At 29.7% G+C, this 22,151-nt stretch overlaps 1 protein-coding gene across 3 annotated transcripts; it reads left to right on the top strand.

Moving 5' to 3' along the window:
* The first annotated feature begins 2,526 nt into the window (after positions 1-2,526).
* LOC112283116 (spermidine synthase 1) lies at positions 2,527-7,440 on the top strand. Of its 3 annotated transcripts, none has more exons than XM_090251509.1 (11): positions 2,527-2,857; positions 3,655-4,059; positions 4,868-4,934; positions 5,059-5,153; positions 5,295-5,397; positions 5,508-5,596; positions 5,701-5,857; positions 6,032-6,107; positions 6,295-6,353; positions 6,520-6,659; positions 6,814-7,440. In XM_090251509.1, exons 2-11 carry the CDS (start codon positions 3,857-3,859, stop codon positions 6,890-6,892), a joined length of 1,068 nt encoding a protein of 355 aa, XP_090107635.1. In that variant the 5' UTR covers positions 2,527-2,857; positions 3,655-3,856; the 3' UTR covers positions 6,893-7,440. The 3 variants fall into 3 exon arrangements, with proteins under 3 accessions (XP_090107635.1, XP_024377221.1, XP_090107636.1); XM_024521453.3 differs by having other exon boundaries at positions 2,530-2,857; positions 3,743-4,059; XM_090251510.1 differs by having other exon boundaries at positions 2,556-2,753; positions 3,743-4,059.
* The last annotated feature ends 14,711 nt before the right edge of the window (positions 7,441-22,151 follow it).

The following is a 22,151-nucleotide window of genomic DNA, read 5'->3' as shown; positions in this document are numbered from 1 at the left end:
TTCTAATATAGTATTTTGTTTCTCTTGTACTTATTCATCTCATGGTCCCTAATATAGACATTCTTGATACTTAAGAGTCAAGGCAAGAGGTTTTTGCCTTTAAATTCTTTAATTGGGTGAAATTAAGAAGTTCCATTTAGTTGGCTTTACACTTTGGAAGTTGAATCCAATGGTCTTAAGTAGAAAAAGATGTTGTCTCTTTCTCTCTCTCTCTCTCTCTCTCTCTCTCTCTTTTTTTTTTTTTTTTTTTTTTTTTTTTTTTTCCATCTATAGAGCATTAATAATATTGTTTCTTAAAGTATGTCCTAGATCCACCCAGAAGATGTGTTCTATTAAAAAAATCAAGAAAACCATGTCTGGAATTGCTGAAATAACTATATATATATATATATATATATATGAGTTATTTGTAATAATTCTTACAATCAAGACATGAACTCATATATTTAGACTTATAAAATGTGTAGTAACTGCTTGGACTCAGGTAAAATATATATGAAAGAGAATGTGGGTAGAGAAATGAAGGGCTTAACTTCTTCCACACTTTAGATCTACAAATCATTGAGATCTGACAACATGGATCAAGCTTCCTACTATGATATGGTTATACAATATTAATAGATGGGATTTGGTGATTTTTTTATATATTGTTAAATATTTTACAAAAATTATATCCATGCTATAAACGAACTTAAACCACAACAAATGTTTTGTCAATAATGTTTTAGTCTCTAAACCAATATATATATATATATATATATATATATGTATGTATATATTAAAAATTATTAAAAAATAAATTTTACTTGAAATCTTTGTATTGATTTCATAAATAAAATTATTATAATATGTTAAAAATAAAAATTCTGTAAATAAATTTACTTTATTATTAAAATATAAATACAAAATTTATCAAATATTCAACATAAAAAAATTGGTGATTTAACCATATTCAAATTAAATATTATAAAATATCTAATTATTTTACTCTTGAAGATTTTTTTTTGACTTTTTTTTGACTTTTTTGACTTTTTTGATTAAAAGCAATATAAATTTTGTTGGATTTGCCAAAGTGATATTGAGAAGACACAAATTAGGCTATATTTTAAAGCTACTTGATTATTTATTTAATAATTAATTATCTCAAATTTTAAAGTACCAAAATAAGATATGGAGTACAAATATAAATTATTTACATGTTGATAAATGCCTATATTTATTTTGCTAACGTATATATAATTCTTAATTTAAAATTAAATTTATGAACTTTACATGTCTTTATTCATATATACATTTGTATATAAACACATAATTATAATTTAATAGAATCATTGTTGGCCAAAATCACTAAAAATATATACTCTTTTACAATGAAAAAATATATATTACTTTTTCATGTATGTTGCCTTTCCTAACATGTTGCCCTTTCACAATACACTTATCTAAATATTGTCAATATATTATTCCAAAAATAGAAAATCCAAAAATACCAAAAATAAATGTAGTATTTCCTTTTTTATTTTTTTAAAGCTAGCTATTTTAGATGTTGAAGTAAATAAGAATTGCCTTTACCAACAATAAGAAATAAGAAATAAAATAAAATGGTTCTGTTGTTATTTGATTTTTTTTCTTTTCATCTTTTCATTTTTCTTTTTGGATTGACATTTCTTTAAGAGTTGTTGATTTTTGGCTAACAAATTAAAACATTATAACCTTTTTGTGCCCAACAGCACGGATTTCCACTAACATACATACATACATACATACATATTTATACACACATATAATTTACATGTTATATACACACACAAATACACAATTTTACATGTTCAAACAAAACACAACACACATACATACATAATTTACACACAATTTTATAGTATTGAAGCATGTACAGAGATAGATATATATATATATATACGATGTACACTTTCTGATGTCATGGAACAACCAGGGATACAAAAGAATAACACAAAAGAATGGAATACGAGAGAAGCAGTGGCATGAAACCAACCAACACTCCCTCACCAAAACTAACTGGATTTGGGTTCGTGTCGTCACGCGCCGTCGCAGTTAGGCTGGTTCGCCACCATATGGGCGGGCATCCATCGATGCCCTTGGCTCGCACCACAATCTACACACATCGCCGCCGCAGCAGCCGACGCAGCCCCGAAGCAGGCGCACTATTATAAACAAAGGGGAGGACAAGGGAGGGTGGATGCGAGAGATCCAGAGACACCCCCCAGTAATAGACAAGCACAGAAGCAGCGGGGGAAGAAAGGGGCGGGGGGGAGTGAAGGAGCCCGGTACTGACTTACAACAATGGAGATCCAAGCTTTGGCATGGCTAGACTGGTCGTGATACTAAGGCCGGATGTCAAGCCCAGATTCCAAAACAAATGCCCTTATTTCACGCAGTCGACGAATTGCTCCCGCCACACAATCCGTGCTTGCAGCCATCCGGGGCCCCACTCGCCTCCGCCCGATCTTCACTTCCTGTGCCGGCACAGAGACGTATTTCAACTGAATACCTGTTTATAATCGCAGACCTCCTACACCTGCGTCGCTGACTAGATGTGCGGCTGCCTAACTGCTACGTCTACCCTTCCTCTCTCTCTCTCTCTCTGCTAGCTTCGTACGTCATTGTTGCCATCGATCGGTAGTTCTTGACCATCAGCATCGACACTAATAGCTCCTAGCTCACGCATCCGCGCTGCTGCTGTTGCAGTTGTTGTTTTCGGAGGACTGGGCCAGGTGGGCGGCGGCTGTGTGTGTCACCACATTCCTTTGTGCATTGATGTCGAAATTGGCTGCTAAGCCACCTTGAGAGTCGGGGCGTCTGGTTTCGGGAATCGAAGGTGCGTGTGTTTCCGCGGCGGTGGGTGAAATGAGAGTGTTGGTTCGGGTTATTTTTGGAGTCTGGTGGTTGGTTTGGAATTGGATGTGGCGATGGGATCCGGCGGCTGTCGTGGACTCGGTGGACACGGGCCTTCATTGAGTGATCTCGTGCTGAATGGATCGGGCATGGGCTGGTTTTATGTCCAGCTGAAGAAGAATGTCCGTAGTAGCGTGCGCTTGTTGGGTCTGGTTTTGAAAAGTTGATTATGCCTGAGCTTAGGTTGTCTCCCTCTTGATTTTCCTGCGCGCTGCTTCCCGTGTGCGGCTCTGCATCTTCACCGACTCATCACTTGCATTGTGTGCTACTTGTGTAGCTGGATGCAGTCTATACTTCATGTCAGATTCGTGCATGAGGTCGTTCGATGGGTTAGGACACGGTTCCGTCGTGTGGAAACATTCACTCTTCCATAACCTTTTTGGAGGAAGGATGTTTTCTGCACTACGCACCTATTCTTGACTGGTTGAAATCGATGTAGGCCAAGGGATTATTGCACGCGGGTGTTCTGGCTTGGGAGTGTGTCAGCGGGGGTGGTTTTGACTGTCTGGGGGCTTCTTGCAATATGCGATGAAAGTTGTGGATGCCAGGGTTGATTTGTCCTTGACAACAAGCCCACTTTGTAAGCGACGTGCAAATTCTGTCTCACCCTCTTAGACAATTTTCTTCTGTCTCCGCGGCTGCCATTTCTAAACGGATGCTGTTCTCTCCAACATCGTAGCGCCTCGTTGACTTCATTCAATGCGTTTCTTGTGTGTTCAGTTGGTTGGCTAACGGCGTTTTCTAACTGCGGCTAATTGTGTATAACGGCTGTCATCTTACACTTGGTGCCCTCTACCTATGCCCTTAGATTCAGCGGATGGATTCAAAGCAGTAAGCATAAAGACTGAGCGGTGGTTGAATTATCACTGAGGACGGCGGTTTGCAAGAAATTTGCAAGGAAGAAATTTAAGCTGTAGATACGATGGTAGAATTCTTTGAAGAGAGCTCCAGCAATGGTGTGCATGTCAATGGCACTACTCATCAAACGTCAGCATCCAACAGGACATCTCATCAACCATCCGCCACCAAGACAGCAGCAGCTGCCGAAGCGGAGCCTAAAAAGCGATGTTTGTGGTTCGAGGAGGAGCTGGAAGAGGACCTGCGTTGGGTGTTCGGTGTCTCCAAGTAAGTTTCTTTCTTCTATATTTCGTGTTTGTTGTCTTTTTACTAACCTGGAGTGAAGGTTTTGTCAGCTGTGTGTGGAATCTTTCATAAGAACACTCAGTTCCGATTTGCTCCGAAGGGAATTCTTTAGACCAACTGAGCAGTAGGTGCCTTCTGAGCACGGTCTGTAAGGACGCCATGTCCCCATTGTAGCAGTTATCTTGTTCTCTCCGTTTTTTTTAAGTTACGGTGCTCTAGAATCGACATCGTTTGTGAAAATGGGAAACTCAATAGATTCCTTCCATTGCCACACCTAATGAAGTAAACCCACTCATAACCCACTCATAACGAGAGTCAAATGGGAGTGCGTCCAGCAGCCTCTGAGATGGAGAGATGTATCCAGCATGGCACTCATATCCGATCCGACCACTCAACGGTTGCTGTATAGCCTCTAATAAACTCTCAGGATTTCAAAGGTGTAGGGTTCTGCTCTGATAAGCGTGCTTGTTTTGCTTCAACACGCCATTCCTGTGCTCCAGCAGTGCTGCTTGTTCTCGTCATATCGCCTAACGGCAAAACCATTCTCAATCCCACCACCATCCTTCTTGGATGAGGATATTAGGGCGGCCTTCTGGTCTACATCCTAAACTTAGAACACCCAACTTTATACATCCCTGACGTTGGTCAAGTTGTAAATTTCCTACGCGCTATCTCGATGAAGTTTTTAGAAATCGTGGAATGTCCAGGACGGGTTCAAGCATCCACTATTTGCTCTGAGATTCGAGACCTGTGTCTAATTTTAATGGCTGGATTGCACTGTCTCTGGCAGGATCCTGCACACTGGCGTCAGCGAATTTCAGGATATTGAGTTGGTGGAGAGTGGGCCTTTCGGCAAGGTTAGCTCACCTGGACGCAAGTGCCTTCCCTACCTTGTCGCTTCCTTTTTTGGCCACTTTTATTTTAACAGCATCCATTGTTGTTGCAATCTCTCACTGGGTTAAGATAATGGGCGACATACAGGTCTTGATATTAGACGGCAAACTTCAGAGCGCAGAGGCAGATGAGTTCGTCTACCACGAGTCCATTGTGCATCCAGCTCTGCTATATCATTCCAAGTAATTCAACTCTTTTCCTGAGTAGATTCCTCTTTCAGCTATTGCAATACCACAGGGTCGATCAAGAGTTTATATAACCCCAGTTTTAAAATGGAGAATAGGAAGATGATGTGCGTACTGTTGTATCTCATGATCTTTCAGCCCCAAAAGTGTGTTCATAATGGGTGGTGGTGAGGGATCAACTGCACGTGAGGCTCTTCGACACAGAAGCGTAGAGGAGGTTGTCATGTGTGACATCGACGAGGTGAGCTTGCCCTCTGGTCAAATCTGAGTTGTTGTGATGTGCAGGGTTTGATTTACGTTGTACTAGAGAAGTGATCGCTGAAAGGGCGTGAGTTGCTGGCTATTGCGCAGGAAGTTGTTAATTTTTGTAGGAAGCATCTCACCGTCAACGCTGAAGCTTTTCGCAGCAACAGACTGGAACTCGTTATCAACTGTGCCAGGTTTGTCAGTTTTGTCCCACTCCACGCTTCAGCTCTTGTTCACCAAGGAGTTTATTGGTTTTTTGTTACTTTTTTTTTGATGCTGGATGGGTTGAACATGACAGGGCAGAGCTGGAAAACAGAACCGAGCAGTTTGATATTATAATCGGTGACTTAGCAGATCCAGTTGCAGGAGGCCCTTGTTACCAGCTTTATACGAAATCTTTTTATGAACACGTTCTCAAGCCAAGGTTGAAAGACGGTGGTATTTTGGTCACACAAGTGAGATGTCTTACTCAGATGTCATATACAGGATTCTTTGCTCGACGCATGATTAAATGCTTTTTAAGCTACGTACTTGTTCTACACGAATGTTTCAATGCACTGTGAAAGCATTCGCAGTTATTTGTCTACTGATATGGTTACTATTTGGCACAATGTTACCCAAAATGCCAGGGAGGGCCTGCAGGTATCTTAACACACACAGAGGTCTACTCCTCTATTTACAACACATTAAGACAAACATTTAAATGTAAGCAAATCCCCATGCTTATTCCACAATGGTCGTCTCAACTTCGACGGGTCGTATTGCATCTTATGTTCTATTATATTCTGTTGCTGTGTTTTCAAGTGACTGGAATTCGGGTTTACCTTATAGTCTGTCATGATATATCAGGTTGTTTCCTGCTCTCATCTTCAACTGAAATCTTGGCTTGCAGACGTAGTACCGTATGCAGCACATGTACCGTCTTATGCTGATACTTGGGGCTGGATTATGGTTAGTTACCCTTCCTTACTTATGATGCATCTATGATTCCGAAGTTTCTGGGAAATTTGTTGTGGTTACTTTCGAGCTATTTTGTTAAAATAAACAAAGCAAAATAAATTCAAGGAATTGTATTTATCTTCACATTTCGCAAACTGGGGTTTGAACCCTTGTACAGGCTTCAGACCAGCCTATCCCGGCGATCAGTGCTGAGGAGACTAACCTCAGAATAAAACAACGGATTAATGGGGAACTCAAGTTCCTAGATGGGCAAACCCTGTCTGCAACCCATGCCCTAAATAAGCATGTCCGAAATAGGTATACAATTTCCCTCTCTCTCATATTCAATGATATATTCCAAGCGTGAAAGTTGTATCATCTATCATAAGTAGCGTAAGATGTGTTCACCATTAGAGAATCATTAGTTTAGAGTATGTCTAGTTTTGATGTAATGGAGTTCGTTCATCCACAGCTTAGCAGCAGAGCGACATGTATACACCGAGGAGACGGCACGATTCATCCATGGACATGGTACTGCTTCGAAGAACTAAAGTTATGCCTCCTGAAACTCAGAGTGGTTATGGTAACCAGTATTTTTGCCGTGATTGCCAACTCTAGTCTGGCTGACAAATTTTGCTCATCTGGCAAGTGGAAATCCTTCGGTGGATATTTTCATACCATTCTTCCTTGTTCTGAGCTTTATCGCCGAGATACCTTAAGATCAGATTTTGTATCCACCAAATCGTGAATTTATAGTTTTTTTCTCAACTCCCTTCCTAGAATGTACCCAAACAGTGTGAGGACAGTTTTGGATAACCCTCCTTCACTGAGTGACCTGGGTTGATTGGCCTCTAAGTTTAATCAGCACGTGACAAGGAGCTTAAATGGGAATAGCGATTACATGTGTTGTGATAAGGATCAAATTTGGGGCTCCGGGGAGTGATCGTATCCTAGAGTATTTGATGACATATCAGTATTTGCCATTTTGATGTTTTTGAAACGAGGTTTCGAAGCCAGACGCTTTAGGGTTGAGAAGCTTGGGCTTCCTGGTTTTTGCTTCAATGCCAAGTGTTAAGTAAAAGACCATATGTGTTATCTATGTTGAAGATTGATAGTGTTAAAAACTTGGTTGGCATGGGTTCTCGTTTTACGTTAGCAAGCAATAGGTGGTTGTCTGTATAAAGCTTATTACGCTGTTGAACAGGACACATCAAATTGCATTGTGGTGAACCCACCAGCTCACAGAAACGAATTCTTTCACTTTCACGAAGCACAACATTCAGTTCCCCGTGGGAAAGTACCTGTCACAGCAGGATGGGAAGGACCAGATAAATGCCAAGTCTTGTGACTTCGCAAGTTGAACCTCCGACTTCCATTTCGAAATCAGCACTTTAAACCCCAAAAAAGATACCTCACTATCGCTTGTGACCACATCCCTCGAACAGCGAGATTCTCCCAAACCACTCCTCGCAAAAGCTAGCAATAAAAAAATAGAAACCAATCCATCCACCAGACTTGCGAGAAATTTCAGAAATCTACAGCTTCGGAGATGCTCCTTTCTATCCATTTCACAAGGCTTCAAGTTCTGCATTCCCAAGCCTCATCCTTTTCTGGCTTCACTGTCGTCATACAGCTGCTTTTTTTCAAACATATTCCACACACGTGAAACTCACCATTAAATTAACTGGCAGAATATGCAAGTTGCCAGGAGATGGTATCGTTTTGCTGGAATGAAAAACTAGTCTCACTAATAGTTGGTAGGATTCCAGTGGGTTTCATAATCGTAACAATCACGTCTTTAGACCAGACTTTTTCTCACTTTCTCTACCACTGCAGCACACTGTGTACGTGCCCACTACAGTATATTGTGTGGAATGGTATAAGGTAGACAACCCATTTCTAATAACCCATTTCCTATAACTTAAGCATTTTGGCATATATCCAATAGATGTAAAAATGGAAAACAAATACCCCCATGTGGGAAAATAGAAACCAAGAGGATTCCAAGTATTTTCACACAATTTGTCCCCAAAAAGGAATTTATATATATCTTTTAGATGAAGATTTTATTTTGACCTATTCTAGACATTTGGGCCTACCTAATACTGACTGGGGGTGGATTACAAAACCAAGAATCCAACTTCTACAAAATTGTGATATGTAGCATCTATTAATGCTATCAAGAGAAGTGTGAAAGTATGTGACTACTTAGTTGTTTAGCTTGTATTAGCAAATTGAGAATTAATTAAGCATTTAGAAAAAAGATTTGTCTTTTATCAATGTTGTAACTATATTTTTCTTATACAAAGTGTTTTAAAGGTTCTTTTACATCTTGGGGCATTGTGGGGATTTTATTATGTGCAATTAATTTTGAAATTAAAAATAAATATATAAGATTTATGATTAATCATTCTAATTCAAATCTTGTTTCATAACTTGATAAGAGATCATTTGGATTCTTAAAATACTAAATTATTATATACTATCTAAAAATTCTAAGTAGTCTTTTAATGAATAGATGATAATATATTATGAATAGAAATAAACTTGTTTTATATTTGGTGGGAAAAAATAGATTGTGTTTAAAACAAGTCAAAGTAGATTTTGAAGTTCCTTCAAAATCTTCCTTCAGTTTGAAGACACCTTCAATTAAACTTTAATTACATTTAATCAAGTTTTTAACTTTTTTTTAGATATAATACTAATTGTATTAATTTTTTTCTATAATTTCATTATATAACGACTTGCTTTTTAAAATATTAAATATTAATAGCCTTATATTAGGTGTATAAAAAATATACTTTTTAAGCTCTCTATTTGTAATATATATATATAGTAATTATAGCCAATAATTTATAAAAATAATATTGGTCTATTTTATTTATTTATAACATAAAAATGATTATGCACCTTATCTTTAATATGTTGTAGTATAATTTATCTATAATTTATAAATGATATCTTTTTGAATAATTATTTTAATCAATTAGAATCTTATTTCAATAAATTTATTTTTCTACATAAGATAATGATTAGATTATTTATTTTTTTCTTTGACTATTTTCATATCTCCTACTAATAAAATCCATCTTTCTTTATTATTCATTAATTCATCTCTATTTTGATCTTATGTAATTGGTGCTAATTTTAAATCTGTAAAAGTTTATATCAAATAAAATAAAGTCATACCAAACATAAAATTCTTTATAATAGTACTTTAATTTTATTTTTCTCTAGATTAAAGAAAAAAAAGTCAAATTCTTAAACTTCTACTAAGCAGGTGGTTATATTTTTATATAAAAAAATTATACATATATATATATATATATATATATATATATATATATTTTTTAATAATTAGATGATTTTATACTAAAAGTATTAAATAAAATTAATAACTATAATTAGTATATTAATTTTATAAGATATAAGAATATTTTTTTTTAATATTTGTTGAAATATTTTATTTTTTAATAAATATTTTTTATTATTTTAAAATTGGATTCTTATGTTAAAGTAAAATCTAAAATAAAATATATAATTTAAATATATATGATGAACTAGAAATAAATTATCTATAATATATATATATATATATATATATATATATGTGTGTGTGTATGTGTATGTGTATTTTCTAATTCTAATTTTTATAAGATCTAATTTTATTGACAAAATCTTTTTTTACTTAGTAAAAAATTAGCTCTTAATATCAAATAAATCATCAAAGAAATCTTACATTTTTAATTTTTTTTTAATATAAGTAGGATATTCATTGACCTTTTGAAATCTATTATAGATATATTTAACTTGGATTTGATTTGTTATTAATACACTATATAGGAGACCAAAAAAAACTTAAATAAAAGAGTTTTAACAATAAATTAACAAAAAATTGATTAAATTAGATGAATATAAGATCAACACCAAGAAAGGTGAGCTAGAGCTCTAAGAGATGTATTGTTGAAATTGAGGATCTTCTCAACCTCGACTACAATATATACTAAGTATTAGGAAGCTTTTCAAGAAGTTCTCATATTGCTTGAAGTTGAAGCAACCTTAAGAAGCTTCTTGAAAAGTTTTCATATTGCTTGAAGATAAAAAAAATCCTAAGAAGCTTTTCAAATAACTTTATTAATCTTCTTAGAATTTTTTTAAATATTTTAGAATATTTTTAAAATCATTATAAAATCTTATAGAATCTTTTAGAACCTATTATAATATTTCTAATATATTTCTAAAATCTTCTTGTTAGATGTCTATAATATCACCTCCCTTTGTAATTCTAAGTTTTAAAAGAAGCATTGATTTCATTTCTACTTTTTTTTTTTATATATAAAATATTCTAGCAATAACTTTATAAAAAATTCATCTTGAAATAGGTTTAGATTTTTGAAGATAGTATCAATGAAAATCTTGTAATTTTTGTGACAAATTTATTAGATTTTTTTCTGGTTTCTACATATGCTCGTTGACATCATAGCCATGCTAATAAATAAATATTCCAACTTACCTCTTCTTCACGAAGAATCAAAGATTTTTTCGACCTCATATTCTATATGATTATCTATTTCAATGTAAGGCAGTCATGATTGTATTCTTTTTGAAAAAATTAATTTTGAATAAACGTCTAAAAAAGAAACATGAAAGACTAGATGTATTTTTATGGATATAATTAGTTCTAATTGATAAGCCATTGAATTGATTTGCTTTTGAATACAAAATGGTCCCAATCTTTGGTAGTCCAACTTATTGCAAGGCCGATTGATCTTGATATTTTGTTAAAGAAGCAATATTTTATTTCAAAATTAAAAAGCAAGGAATATTTTAATTTTTTTTTAAAGATGCTTTGTAAGAATCTTAAGTTGCATGTAAACAGAGCTTCAAAGTTGATTAGAGTTGTAACAATTACTTTACAAGATCTTTAGTTGTAAGATTTTCATCTTTTAGTATACCTAAAAAATTAACCTTTGGATGATAACCATAATTAGAATAACATGATATTTGCTGAGTTGAAGCATGAAGAGTATTATTATAAGCAAACTTTGTTAAAGATAAATACAAGGTCCAATCATCTTGTTAATAGTTGATGGTATATTATAAATATTTTTCTAAAATTTAATTGATTTGTTTTTTTTGATCATTTATTTGAAGACTAAAGACGTGGAAAAGTTTTATATCTACCTTCAATATTTTAAAAAAGGATTTTCAAAAATTTGATATAAATTGAGGTCTTCAATCAAAAATGATATCAAATAGGCCATAATATCAATATATCTATATATATATATATATATATATATATATATATATTAAAATAAAGTCTTATCATTTCTTCTCTAAAACTTATCTTTGTATATAAAATAAAATATGACATTTTTGTAAGTCAATCTACAACAATGTAGATAGCATCAAATCTAATTGATGGTAGTAGATCAATGATGAAATCTATTGATAATGAAGACCATATTTTCTTTGAAATTGGTAGGAAATGTAGAAGTCTGTAAAGACCATGCCAAAAATTCTTAGAACTTGAACAAATGTCTTATGAGAGAACAAAGTCCTTCATGATTTTCCACATTTGAAGCCACCAAAAATCATTGAGAGACAAGCTCTAATGTTTTGTTAAACCCAAAATATCTTGTAGTTGAAAAATCATAATAAGATTGAAGAACTTAAAGTTGCTTTGGTCCTTTTGGAATATATAAATAGTCTTCAAAATACAAAAGATCTTCTATAAATAAGAACTTATTGTTGTTAAGATATTGCTTGATATTACAAACTAATAAGTCTTTAAGTATTATTGCATAGATTTTTTTAAGAAAACTTAAAACAACTTGTATAATCATAAAAATAATATATAGATATTTTATTATTATATACACTCACATTCAATTCTACCAACTTAATTATTCACCAACTCAACTAAATTATTTATCCACCTACTTAGCCTATCTATCTACTTACTTCTCTATCCAACCTACAAACTAATTAATTCCATTGCAAGGACCAAAACATTTACGGCTTGAGATTCTAATTAATCCCAAGTCACCAGATCCTAAATCCTACATCACTGTGTATACAAGAGTTGTGAATTTCAACTTTCCTTTCTAATTGCTCTCTCTAAACACAATCCAGGAGGGTAATTTGTTACTGGCTCAGACTCATCTCATGGCACTAGACCATAGCTGCTACTGTAGAAATATTTGAATGGAAATTACATTGCCAAGGAGAGATGATTTTGGAGGTATAAAAATATGTTTGCTTCATAGGAAAATTTAGAAAAAAATTATACAACAGGAATTCCATCTGCAAATGTGCATCCTGAATCTGACTGAGCATGTGCACATTGCAGTTGACATATAAGAAAATTTGTTGTTGTTGTTCTGAAGTTTGTTACCAGTTGCATGTAAATAAAATTGTGATTGAAGGTGTGATCACTATTTAGTTATAGCCAATTTCTATTTTGTGTTGATAATGGTATTTTCCTATACTTGATATTCATGAAAGACACTTTTTGGAGGAGGTACCTTGCTAATTTTTTGCTTATTTTAAATATTTACCTATTGCATCTTAGAGCCCTTTCAAATCCCCAAACCTTCTTTTGAGTGGAGATTATTAAACATTTTTAAAGGCCATGGTTCAAAAGCCTTACTTAGGTTTTTTGCTTGGTGAAGAAAAGCTATTTAATGAAAGTATTGACTTTTTTATATAATATAAAATGAAAATAGGTCATGAAATAAATTATTTTATTTTATATTATATAATCATAAAATAAATAATAATTAAATAAAATTTAAATAATAACCTATTAAATAAAATTTAAATATTATATAATTTTAATTTTATATAATATTCTTAAAAAAGATATGGATATAGTTTAAAAGCTTTAAATAATTATAAGAAACTATGACATACTTGTTGCTATCAAAAAATTGATAAAAAAGAGAAATATATATATATATATTATTTTGATGTATCTTTTAAATTGGTATTATTAAAAAAAAACTTTTTTTCTTTTTAAGGATGATTGAAGGTGAAGATGTTAATATGGTTGAGTCTTCTAAGTCCAAGTTAGATGTTATTATCAACACACTAAATACTTTAGCTAATAAAAGCTCTCAAATTGAGGGATTTTTTGAAGTTGTCATTATGATGCAAGACCTAAAGCAAATCAATCTATGATGCAATCACTTTTTTAAGCTTCTACATCTAACGAGGTAGTGGCACCTATACCTCAATAAGAAAATTCGTATATTCAATAATATAAAGAGTGTCAATCTACTCTTCTAGAAAAGTTTAATAGTACATGTATGAAGTTTTGAGGATTTGTTAATCAAATTTAATTGATAAATTTTCTGCGATATAGGTACTATTCAATAAAAGAATTATGAGTTGTTTTAGTTGAAATCTTACTCACAAGACAAGTCTTATCTTGATTTGCTCCTTTATTTGAAAAGAAAATTTCAATCTTGAGTAACTTTGAAGTTTTTTTAGAATTATTTGTAGATGTATTTGGAAAATATGATAAGGCACAATGATCAACAACAAAGATTTTCTCATTATGTCAAGAATCATGCTTTCCATCAGTTTATGCATATGATTTTAGGCAATTGGTTTGTAACATCAATTGTAATGAATAAGTTCTTATGAGTTAATTCTATAAGAAACTAAGAGATGATATAAAAGACCTATTATTGTTATTACTTGAACTTTAAATACTTAATAAAGCTATCAACTAAGCTATAAAGTGCTATAATTAATTATTATAATACTGTCAAGTTCAATGCTTGTGGACTTTAATAAAGCAACATATCAAAAAATTGTACTTTGTTGCTTCAATAAATACATTACTTCCACATTTTAGAGATAAAGATATGCAAATTAATGCAATATGATTCAAATTTCATATATCAAAAGAAAAGAAATGTCAATTTAAATAAGGCTTATGCTTATATTATGGTGAAGAAGGCCAAAAATTTAAAAATTATTCAAAAAAATAAGATACAATCATGACTAGAAGTGCAACTATTTAAGAAAATAAAAAGGCCTACCTTTAATAGGAACTATATAATTAGACATTTCAATACCTCAAATTTATCAAGGTCTCTCTTTCTTTTTCGAACTTGATTGTTATTTTATTATATCTTTATTTCTTGGTCTAAAAAGACTTCAAACAAATACCTTAATAGGTTCAAGAGCATGTGCTTGCTTTTTAGATGATAAGTTTTTCAAACTTCATGGAATTCTTTTAGTACAAAAATCAAAATCTATATATGTAGAAGTAATAGATAGATGACCTTAATCTTTAGGTTATATTATTTATAAAATTGTATTATTATAAATATTATTTGAGTGCTATAATAGCAAAATATTATTTAGTTTTATTAGAATTTCATCTAATAATGTGATTTTAGACTTTTTTACTTGAAATGATATAATCCATCTATAAATTGGAGATTTTATAAGATTTAATTTTCTATAGAATCTTTTTGGGCAAAAATTGTCAAGAAGCCATCAACAATAAAGCTTTTATTTTTGAAAGCAAAGACTTTTATGAAGTGGAATAAGAAAGAAATTCTATTTTTTATTTATAAAATTCTAGCTCTTGAAGAAGCTATCTTATTAGTAGCTATCTTAAAAGAGTTTAAGAAATTTTAAGATGATTTTGAAAAGAAGAATGCTGACATATTGTCAAAGTATCAATCATATGATTATGCCATCAATCTTTAAAAAAGGACTCAACTACCTTTTGGCTCAATCTACAACATATCACAAAATAAGTTTTTGGCATTGAAGGATTATTTTGATGTAAAATCTTATAAAGAATTTTATTTGATATTCCAAATTTTTAGCAAGTTCACCAATAAGTTTTTTGAAGAAAAAAATGGAACTTTGAAAAATGTGTATTGATTATTGACACTTTAATAAAATAATAGAAAAGAATTGTTATTGATTATCATTAATATCAGGGCTTTTGGAGCAACTTGATTAAGCTAGGATTTATACCAAAATAAATCTCTATAAAATATACAATTTGATATAGATTAAAGAACAAGATAAATGAAAGACAACATTTTGGACAAAGTACGGGCATTTTAAATATAATATCATGTCTTTTGGATTAATAAATATTCCAGCTATATTCCAATATTTGATGAATGTTATTTTTTGAGAATTCTTAAATATGTTTGTTATCTATTCTCTTAATGATATCTTAATCTATTCTAAGACTCTTAGAGAATATAAATAATATATGAGATTAGTCTTGTAAAAATTATGAAATATAGGATTATTTGCCAAATTAAAAAAATATGTATTATATTAATTAAAATTATAATTTTAAAAATATATCATTATAATGAAGGCCTATTGATAGACCTAAAAAAAATTTAAGATATAATTGAGTAGACAACTCCAAAGATAGTACAAAATGTACAATGTTTCTTTAGATTTGTCAATTTTTATTAGATATTTATTAAAAATTACTCTGAAGCTATTACTCTTCTTACTTGGTTGACATCCAAATATAAATTAGAATGAATATATAATATCAAAGACATAATTTTCAAAAAAAAAATCTTCAATATATTCTTGTATTATTCAAAAGGACTAAAAAAATCACTCAAAGATGATATATTATTAAACCTGAATGGCTATTGTCAAAGATAAGAAGACAAAAAAGTTTTGAAACAAATCTAATGACTAGAAAGACATTAACAAGAATGAAGAAGGCTTCACTCTTGCTTCTATATATACTATCTAACTAAGAGCTGCATAGTAATATTTTATAGAACCTCTAACATGTATTGACTTTGCTAGATTCGTGACTTAACTTGGTATACAAGTTATTTATATGTGTGCCATATAGTTAACTTATTTTATAAGCTAATAATATATATATATATATCATGTAGCTAATTTGTTGGATAAATTTCTAACCTATTAATTAATTACAAATACATGAAAAATAAAAATAACATCTATAAAGCTTCTCTAGAAGATATTATGAAATTAATCTATTTTTGCTTATTTTTATTTAATTATATAGATAATTCTAAGAATATATATATATATATATATATATATATATATATATATATATATATATATATATATATATATATATATATATACATATATATACCCATGACATTAGTCCCTCTTTTAGGGACAATTTCTTTGAATAATGGTCATCATATGTTTAAAAAACTCAAGATGCAACAAATTGTATTTGTCACATAGTCTTATCTTTGTTCTTTTTGAAGATGGTTGATAGATCATTCCAACCATTGATAGTATCTTATATCAAGGAGTAAAAACCACCCTATTAATTGATTTTTGTTAATACCTTTATAACTCCATTTAAATAAAATATTTAAAACATTATCAAGAGTTGTTCCTACTTTTAATAAAATTACCAAATATTGATAGTCATTTCCAAGGTTGTAATATCAAACATGTTGTATCTTGGCATCTATTCAAGGAAAGATATGTTATTCTTGAGAATCTTCATTTTGATTATGTCATCTTAAAGGTTGTGATAATTACAATGTTTCATCTAATAATTTAATATATAATAGCTTTTAAGTTAAATTTATTAATTATTGATTCTTCATTTTTTAGTGCCACAAATATAAAAAAGTTATAAATAAGGATAGAAGCTAGAATGTTATCTTTTTTTTATCTTATTTCTTTTAAAGCAAAGATATGATATTCTTCATCTTGATTTTGATGGATGTTATCAATAAAAAGCTTCAACCTTCTATGCTACATTTTTAAGATTCTTTATTGACTCCCATATGTGTATAGTAATATTATATCTACGCCAATGAACAAGATATTTTAATCTATTTTTGATGTTTCCTTGAATTTAAGACTTCTTTTACCTTGAATTCTTGATCATTATATACTTCTATAGGAGTAGGTAGCATTTGTCTTCTTCTTGAGATATTCATTGTCTTATATGGCTCAAGAAGAAATATGTAGAATACAAAGTGGATCTACCTAGATTTTAATAGATGTAATCAATAATCAATAAGATTTATTCTTTTTACAAATAAGAAAAGGTTCAAGCCTATGATAGTCCAACTTATCACAAAGATGAGTCGTCTTAATATTATAATGAAGAAATCATACCTTGTCATCTACATTGAATTGTGGTTGTTTCTTGCAATAAACATCTATATTAAACTTTTGTCATTTTTGACCTTCTTTTAATTGTGCCATCATTGTTGCATGTAGCTTTAACAAATGATTTGTCAAATCTTCTATTGTAGGATTATAAATTTTTGAAAAGTCAAAAATATTAAATCATAGGTGATTTCTATAATTAATATATATATATATATTAAATAAAAGAATATATCAAATTATTATATACAAATTCTATCAATGGCAAATGTGTTGTCTAACCATCTTAATGATAGTTGATAGTATACCTCAAATACCACTCTAAAATTTGATTTATTTTTTTATTTACCAATTAGTTTTTATGATAAAAAGGAAAAAAAGACTTTATATATACTTTTAGAATCTTAAAAAAGATTCTTCAAAACCTTGATGTAAATTGAATCTTCTTATGTAATATAATATCTTTGAATAATCCATAATAGGAATAGATGTTGTCAAGAAAAAGCTTAGTCATTTTTTCAATTGTGATAGATTTTATAAATGATACAAAATTTTCTATTTTGGTAAATAATCTACTATCACAAATATAGAATCATACAAACTTGAGACTGAAAGATTCATGATAAAATCTACAAAAATGAAAGACTATAGGTGTTCTAGAATATGTAATGGCTAAAGAAGTTCATAAGATTGATAACAAGAAATTTTTGATCTTGAAAAAATGTTATATGATTATACAAAGTCTTTAATTGCCTTCTACCTATGAGGCTACTAAAAATCTCTTGATATTAGTTCCAAAATCTCATTGTATCCAAAATATCTATCTACTAGAAAATTATGATGAAATTAAAAAATATGTAATCATGTATTATATTTTTAAATATATAATTCTTTTTAAAAATAGAATAGATTATTTTTAAATTCAAATTTAGAAATACCATGAGACTTAGAAGAATAATTTTTTATATGATAAAGAAAAAAATTAAAAGACATACTTGATTGAATTTGTTTGATAAATATTGAATCAATAATCAATATTGATTTTATTGCTTTAAGATGAAAATACTTTGGCTTCAAGAAAATTATTCTTTATTAATCTAAAACTATGTTTTTTTCTTATGGTACAAAATAAGAACATCTAAGAAGGGCATTTAATAAATTTTATTATCTTTCAAATAAATAAATAATCTTCAAATCAAATCCTAATAAAGACATGCTTCAACAAGCTTGGCGACAATTCATAATATGTACAGATATGAAGTACTCAAGATTCTTATGATTTATATATAGAGTGATTACACTTGAGGCACCTTTTAGATAATGGTGCTATTTTTGAAATATATCCATGATTGTAAGAAGTTCTTTGTTATAGATTTCATAGTTAATCTTGATAGTTGAAAATTTTTTAAAATAAAAAACTACTAGGTAGAGCGTGTTATCTACTTCCATTTATAACAAAATAATATCTATAATAAAATCTAATGTGTTTGTTTCTATGAAGAATGCCTTAAAAAAATTGATGTGATACAAAATTAATAAAAAAATAAATGTTGTCTTCAAGGCTTCAAAAGATGTTTTATCTTCTTTGTTCCACTCAAGTTTATCTTTACATGTGAGACGTGTAAGAGGAGCTACAACTTACGAAAAGTTCTTAAAGAAGATCTTTTACTAATTAATTTTTTTAAAATTATTGCACAATAGTCTAGACCTTCTTTGGATCCATCAATAGACTTTTGTTGGAAACGATATATCCTTTGAAGTCAACTTGAGTAATATAGAATATACATTTTTTCATCTTAGCATATAATCTTGCATCTCTAAATTTTTATAATATATATAAAATATGAAATTTATATTTTTTATATTTTAAAATAAATTAAAATAATTTCTAAATAATAAATAAAAAAATTATAAAAAAATTCACAAACAACATCATTTATAAGATGTTGAAAATCAGTTGGTATATTTATGAGTCTAAAAGGCATTGCATTATATTCAAAATATCCATATCTAGTTTAAAAAACTAACTTCTATTCAATTCTTTTTTTGATGCAAACCAAGTTGTTTGCTCTTTATAGATCTATTTTTATATAGATCTCTGCTTCATTGAATTTATCAAAAAGTCTTGAAATTAGACATAAAAGATATCTATTCTTGATGGTGATCTTCTTAAGTCTTTAATAGTCTATGCACATCTATAGAGATTCATATTTTTTTTTCACAAATCAAATATGAGCTCTTGTTAGAGATTTTAAATGGTATATAAAATTTTTAGCCAAATTTTCATCAATATACTTTTTTAGTGTAGTCAATTCATTCTATGATAAGTTATAGATTGGTCCAAATGGCAATTGAATTCTTTCTTGCAAATTAATTGAACAATCATAATGTCAATATTTTAGAAGAATATCTATATTTTTTTAAAAAAACGTCCTAGTAATCTTGATATTGGCTAAGAATACTACTTAACATCTTATTAGTATCAAAAATGGATATGGCATACATAGTAAAAAGTGACATTTTTTTTATAACATATATGAATAGGATTTTCATGAATCAAACTACTAAATAAATAAAGGTTATGAGAAATCTAATCTATTTGAAATTTATATTTTTTTAAACATGATAATTCTAAAATAATTGAGTTAGAAAGAGATCTTATTTCATTAAATATTGCTATGCTATTATGATCTTTAATTGCTACATCTAAAAGAAAAATTTTATGGATAATATCTCCAAAAGACAAGAAATGATTATTTATGGCTTCTATATGTATGGATTTAATTTTCTTGAATAAAGATATTTCTTATTTTTTGACAAAGTCTTTATTTATAAAACAAGTTGAGGCTTCTGAATCTAATAATATAAAGACTTTATGATTTATAGATCTTAAATATATATATCAATTATAATATAAGGTAAATAATCTAAAAAAAAAACTAAAAACTTTATTAGGTGTTGTATATGATTCCAACCACATGTTCTTTAATATAGCTGGAAAAATTTATTTTTTGATACACTATCTTATTTGAAAATGGTACTCTTTATTTTATGATTGTACTACTTCTTTGGATAATATTGAGTCATATCTTTAGATTTTCTATAATATAAGTACAAATATTCTTGACAATGTGAAGTCTTTTCCTATTCTATGAGGGATTTGAAACATATTATATTAATTTGCATTGATTTTGATCTGGATAAATAAGTTTCTAAAAACTTAGGAGCTGGCATCATTATTTGGCTTGTACTTCTTTATTCAAGTCTTTATTCTTGAAATTTTTTTAAATAATTGATTTTTATATGTAATGGCTTAAATAATAAATTATTCCAAAGATTTTACTTTTGACATTGTCAATAACAAATTTTTGACATTATCCTTCAATCTATATTAAAATTTATTAATAAAGACTTTGTCATTTCATTCCATGTTGCAAGTGAGGTTTTAAAATTTAATAATATATATAATGGCTGACCATGATTCTTATTGTAAAAATAAGAACTTGATCTCTACTATCTTTTTTCAATCACTTTTTTTAAATGTAGCCATAAATACTTCCAAGAATAAATTTAAATCATAAAAAAATTATGAATCTCTTTCTATCAAAGGTACAAACAAAGAGAGAGCACCTCTAGATAGAAGTATAACTATGAACCTAACTTGAATTAATCCATGAGGATATTAGAAAGAATGCAACCTTAGATAGAGCTTGACTTATTGCAAAAATCCTTGAAATTTTGATCTTGTTCCATCAAACTTCTTCTGCATACTAATCCTTCTGTCCATCATATTTATAGAAGTACATCTTCTTGCATTTGATTGTGAGATCAATCTACTTATTTCTACCCTGACGATATTGACAAGCTTGTGAAGATTTGTAATAGTTTCAAATCTATTATCACTTATATCAAATATATTTTTTTTTTTATTTCAAAGAACTTTAAAAATTGATAAGTCAAATGAAAAGAAAGTAATCTATAATCTTTAATATTAAATGAAAATTTCTACAAAGAAGGATAATCTACTTTGTTTAAGAAAAAATCAATGTCAAAAAACTAAACAATTTATTCAAAAGTGGATAATCCATAACCTTCAAAATACAACAATAGAAGTAGGATAATCTATTCATTTTTAAAAGAAGATAAGAACAATGAAATATGACTCTTGTCAAATTACCAAGGACATGAGTCTCAAAAAAAGAAGTCTTCAATATACTCTTGGGTCACTTAAAAGAACTAAAAAATCACTCAAAGATGATATATTATTAAACTAAAATAGCTATTGCGAAAGATAAGAAGATTAAAAAGTCTTAAAATAAGACTAAAGATTAAAAAGGTGTTGGTAATAGTGAAAAGGGCTTGACTCTTGTCTCTATATATTCCATAAGCTTCTAACACATGTATCACATTGTTAACTTATTGATTAAGTTTTTAGCCTACCAACTAACTATAAATTCATATAAAGACAAAAAAATATATGTGAAGCTTTTAAAAAGCTATTCTAGAAGATATTATGAAATTAATCTATTTTTAAATATTTTTATTTAATCATATAAGTAATTATTAGAATAAATATATATGTCCATGACACTTCAAGCACAAAGGATTTTTTAAGATTTAAAGATAATTTTTATTACAACTCCAATTTTGATGCCTCCATATTTCACAAAGGCCATG

The sequence above is a fragment of the Physcomitrium patens genome, chromosome 6, assembly GCF_059467195.1.
Source record: "Physcomitrium patens ecotype Gransden chromosome 6, ASM5946719v1, whole genome shotgun sequence".
NCBI lineage: Eukaryota > Viridiplantae > Streptophyta > Bryopsida > Funariales > Funariaceae > Physcomitrium > Physcomitrium patens.
Note: the sequence above shows the minus strand (reverse complement) of the source record. Positions and strands in the feature narration are given on the sequence as shown.